This window comes from Nicotiana attenuata, chromosome 5 (genome assembly GCF_001879085.1).
Source record: "Nicotiana attenuata strain UT chromosome 5, NIATTr2, whole genome shotgun sequence".
NCBI classification, from domain to species: Eukaryota; Viridiplantae; Streptophyta; class Magnoliopsida; order Solanales; family Solanaceae; genus Nicotiana; species Nicotiana attenuata.
This window is the reverse complement of record NC_031993.1, coordinates 40,745,727-40,751,144: the sequence shown is the minus strand read 5'-3', so window position 1 is coordinate 40,751,144 and position 5,418 is coordinate 40,745,727. Positions and strand designations below refer to the sequence as shown.

Sequence of the window (5,418 nt, the reverse complement as noted above, 5' to 3'; positions counted from 1 at the left end):
TATTGCCCCTCACTTACCTCGTGAAATTTTTAATCTTTTATTAGGCAAGGTGGTTACAAGATAAAGACCACCCCCAAAAATGTCATATTTCTGCAATTTGTTTGTGCAAAATCACGGGAGAAATTAAAAAACAACCAGATTTACAAGTGGTCATTCAAAATAGCCACAATTTCAAAAGTAATAGAAATTTAGCCACTTTTCATGTAAAGATAAAGCTGAACGAAAACACAATTCAAAATCCAGAAAATACTCCACCATAATATACTGGAACTCCAGTATATTATGCTAGAGTTTAGAGTTCCAGTATACTTTGCTGGAACTCCACTTTTCCAGCAAAGTATACTGGAACTCCAATATATTATATTGGAGCCAGCAAAGTATACCGGTCCAGCATAATATGCTGGGAAGTTCATACATAGTTGCACCGAACTCCAGTATATTATGCTGGACCGGTCTCTGTTCAGCAAAATAGTGGCTATTTTTTAATAAATTAGAAAATGCTGACTATTTTTAAATGACCAATTCGAAAACTGGCTAGCCATGCTATTTTAAGCAAAATCACCCATCTATTTGGGCCTCAAATCTGGACCTACTTATGAGCCTTCATGTTTTCAATTTCTACGGGCCGAACTTAAACTCGCAATTATAACATGGAATCGACTGAATTGCCCTCGTACTTCATTGAATCAAATTTGAATTCCATTTTCATCCAGAAATCTTTCAAGAGAGAGGAGAATGGTGAAAGATCTGAGCAACGATCAAGTGTCCTCCATGAAGGAGGCCTTTACCCTCTTCGACACCGACGGCGACGGTAAAATCGCCCCATCGGAACTAGGTATCCTTATGCGTTCACTGGGCGGTAACCCGACCCAAGCCCAACTCAAGTCCATAATCGCCGAGGAAAAGCTCAATTCGCCCTTCGATTTCAACCGATTCCTCGAACTCATGTCCAAACATCTGAAGCCGGAGCCATTTGATCGGCAGCTCCGTGACGCTTTTAAAGTCCTCGATAAAGACGGTACCGGTTGCGTCGTTGTTTCGGATCTAAAGCATATCCTTACTAGTATTGGGGAAAAGCTGGAAGCTGCGGAGTTTGATGAGTGGATCCGAGAAGTTGATGTTGGATCCGATGGTAAGATCCGTTACGAGGATTTTATTGCCCGAATGTGCGCCAAGTGAGTTCCCCTGCCTGTGAGTATATTTGCATTTTCTTTTAGAATTTGAATCTTTTAAGTTCAATATTTGCAAATTTTCTATTTTTGTTTTTCTTTTTGGCTTGTTGTTCGTGTTAAAACTATTTCACGGGTTATGTGTGCCGCGTGGTGGGAAATTCAACCGTTGAAATGTTTCCTGATGTGTGTGCTTTAGCTCATTTGTGTTTGTGAAGAGATACGAAAGGTTGCACCGTTTTTTTGTTGTTGAGGATTTCATGTACTTTTACAATGTATGATCCTGATATTTTCGATATCGGAAGTCAATGCCATTCTTGAAAACCGACACCTTGGCCAGTGGCCGATGTTTCATGTACTTTTACAATGTATGATCCTGATATTTTCGATATCGGAAGTCAATGCCATTCTTGAAAACCGACACCTTGGCCAGTGGCCGATGTAGTTAAGGACTTTCGGGTTCATCTGAACCTTGTAGCTTTGGCTCTGGCTTTCTATGTGTGTGTGTTTAAAAATTCACTAAACTAGTGTAAATAGTAATTCAAATGGATTGTGGTGGCATTTCGAACTCGAACCTATAATGTTCAAATCCTGAATCCACCTTTGACCTCCCTTGCTGCACGATGGCAGCATTAGATGTTGACAGAGGCATGATGGTAGTTGCTGGATGTGATTGTGAGTCAAAATGTACATGGTAATGCTGGTCTTATGTGGGGGTGTGGGGGTGGGGTGGGTTGGGAGAGTTCTAATATGGAAAAAAAGTTTGTTGCTATTTGCTACTAGAAACAAGTGGACAACGATGGAAAGTCTAGGAATGACAGTTAGAGAACAAGTGGAAAATATGTTGCATATTGGTAAATGGAGTCTTAGGAAAAACTTTAAATGTAGTGCTTCTTCATCGAAATCTGTACTCAATTATAAGCCCATTGTTCATATATCAGAAACTTGCACCAAATAGTTTTTGTGTAGTCAGTGACAACTCCTAAATTGTAATACTAGCAAGGATCAGGGCTGGTGCTAGAGTTTTTACTTTTAGGTGGCCAAGCTCGACTCTAACAATTGACATCTGATTATAAAGCAATTCGTTTACCGTATGCCCCGTGAGAAAATTTTTCAGTGCAATTTCTTAAGTCTTTGTTTACAACAACAACAACATACCTAGTATAATTCCACAAGTGGAGTCTGGGGAGGGTATTGTGTATGCATACCTTATTCCTACCCTGCGGAGATAGAGAGACTGTTTCGAAGACCCTCGACTCAAGGACAAATGAAAAAAAGCAGTAGCAACAAGCAGTAACAACAACGATATAATAAGTTAATTGAAACAAAAGAAACAACAGGTAGAAATATAACTCTACAAACAAGAAAATACAAGTCTAATACTACTGCAACTAGTATGGCAAATAAATACACTTGATTACCCACTAACTTTCTACACTAATCCTCAAACTCCATACCCTCCTATCAATGGTCATGTCCTCATTAAGCTGAGGTTGTCATGTCCTGCCTAATCACCTCAGCCTGGTACTTCTTAGACCTACCTTTACTTCTCCCCGTGCCCACCAAGGTCAATCTCTCAAACCTCCTCACGGGGGCATCTGCACTTTTCCTCTTTACATGCCTGTACCATTTTAACCTTACTTCCCGTATCTTGTCCTCCACGGGGGCTGCTCTCGCCTTGTCCTGAATAACTTCATTCTTAATCTTATGTCTCTTGGTATGCTCGCACATCTATCTCAACATTCTCATTTCTGCTACTTTAATCTTCTGGACATGAGAGTTTTTAACTGGCCAACACTCTGCCCCATATAACATAGTCGGTCTAACCACAACTTTATAGAACTTACCTTTAAGTCTAGGTTGCATATTCTTATCACACAAAACAATGGATGCGTGCCTCCATTTCCTCCCCCATCTCCAATGCGATGTGTGATATCCTCGTCAATCTTCCTGATACCTTGAATTACTGATTTGAGGTACTTGAAACTTCCTTTCATAGGGAGAACTTGAGTGTCAAGCGTCACTGCCACATCCGCATCATGATTCTTGTCACTGAACTTATACTCCAAATATTTTGTTTTGGTTCTAAAGTCTTTCTTCGTGTTAAGTTTTCTAAACAAAACAGGAAATCTTAATCCGATACATTTATGTTTGTCAAAAGGCCCTCTTTTAAATTATTATTTTTAATATATTTGTCTTCGAAAAGCTCTATGGAATCTATTGAATTCAACAGAAGCTGCCACCAAACTAAATTTTGCATACATAATTGTTGAAAACAGAAATATTGCTCCCAAAAAAATTTGCAAAATTTGAACCTGTGGGCTTCGTAGAGGGAGTATAATACTCTCCGATACAGGGTTTCGAGAGTGCGATTTTGGGACTTTACTACTTCGTTGCTACTTATCCCTGCCAAGGCTGCTTCATGCTTAGATGTTACGATTATGAGGTTTAAAATATTCTTCTCTATCAAGAAAGTGTTGCCATTCTAAATCTCTTGGAGATGGTTTTGTTAGTGTATAACCATAAGACACAGTGTTATTAAAACTGCTCGCTTCTCGCTTTAAGCGCTGAAGCGACGCGAGGCGCAGGGCTATCACTTTTCTGCTACAAAAGCAACTCACATTTAAAAAGCGCTCGCTTCTCCCGCTTAAGCGAGAAGCGCCTCGATGGAAAAGCGATAAAAAAGCGTGCGAGCAAGAAGGCATCTGCTAGGGTTTTATTAAAAAATTTTTGGCAAATAAGCCATCTGTTAACAAATAAACATACGTTCTTCAACGACTTCTTCTCCAGCGACGACGAAGTCTCCAGTTCTCGGTAAGTTTCTTCAACGACTTCTTCTTCTTCTGTTCTTCTTTCAATTTTTTTCACTTTTTAAGCGCTGATTTTGTGCCCTAAACGACTTCTTCTTCTTCTGTTCTACTTTGTGCTCTGTTTTATGCTTTATGCTCTGTTTTCTGCTTTCTCATCTGCTTTATGCTCTGTTTTCTGGTTCGTGTGAATTAACTGTTATGTTTTTTTTTTTTGGTTGTTGATTGTAGTAAATTTAATTTGATTATTCAATGGCATCAAGCCAAAAAAGCCAAAAAGTTATTTGCTTCTTAATTCAAGAATTGAAACATTTGCTTAATATGTTATTTTTAATGAGTTCTTAGGCATTTATCTATGCCTATTTTTTTTTATTTATGTGTTAAATTGCGCTTCACATGAAAAAAGCGCGCGCTTCGCTTCGCGCTTCTCGTTTCGGTGAAGCGAGGCCTCGTCGCTTTTTTGCGCATGACGCTTTCCAAAACACTGATAAGATATTAGTTTCAAGTTTACTGCTATAAGCAAATATTGAACTCCCTCAATTCGAGTCTTTGTGACTGTATCAATTTGTTCCAAAATGAATGACCTGTTTTCAAATTTGGTAAAGGAAATAAGTTTACATAAACTTTCTATTTTACCCTTAATGACAAGCTTATGTATCCATACAAATGTTATGGCATATTTAAGACCACAAGTTTCAAAAGTCTTATAGCCACACAAATGTTATGTCATGCTTAAAGTATTTGGATAAATTTGTGAAAGTGAAGTAGTTTGTTAGAGCATGTCATATGAAGGCAAAAGTGACATGCTTAAATAAACCCTCTCTATGCCCCCGGGCTTTGGTTCAACGGTGATGGTAGTACATGCAGAATGTGTAGTAGGCTGACGTCAAGAGTTCGAATCCTGGCGCGGGATGTGTGGTACGCTACTTCAAGAGTTCGAATCCTGCTTCAAGATTTTGAATCCTGGCTGGCGAACAAAGCATATTGTTTATGTAGAGAAGAGTGTAAGGGTGGGCCCATTATCCGGGGAGTTCCGAAGCTAAAAATACGGGATTTTTCTGGAAAAAATAATTTAAATAAGTCCTCACACATCTCTGTACTTTTTTCGACATGGGAGATCAATCAAATAGACCAACAAGGAAAGAGAGTCTAATAAATTGAAACAAAGACGAGGTACTTCTATTCTACAATCCCCATGGTAAAATACAATGCGAGACAGCTAAAAAGGTAATTTAAACTAGAACATGGTGCTTTAGGTTTGGTTTATTGCTTCCCTGTTCCTAATTATTCCGGACAATGTTTATATGAGTCATGAGAAGGGGATGGATTGGTGGAGATATCACTTCTCTGCATTCCGGCATGGATTTGAGAATAGGGGCTTACCTTAAATGGTTGACAGTAATATCCAGTGAATTTATGCATTCACTGAAAGTCCAACTCTA

The 5,418-nt window shown here is 38.9% G+C and overlaps 1 protein-coding gene across 4 annotated transcripts in view; it reads left to right on the top strand.

Moving 5' to 3' along the window:
• Positions 659-5,418, top strand: part of LOC109225697 (probable calcium-binding protein CML13) — an 11,849-nt gene continuing 7,089 nt past the window's right edge. Inside the window, exon 1 of one of the 4 annotated variants that reach the window (XM_019390450.1) lies at positions 659-1,175. In XM_019390450.1, coding sequence (XP_019245995.1) covers positions 736-1,175 — 440 coding nt within the window. In that variant the 5' untranslated portion in view covers positions 659-735. Of the gene's footprint in view, positions 1,192-5,418 lie in introns of all 4 variants that reach the window. The other 3 variants (XM_019390453.1, XM_019390452.1, XM_019390451.1) reach the window with 3 other exon arrangements.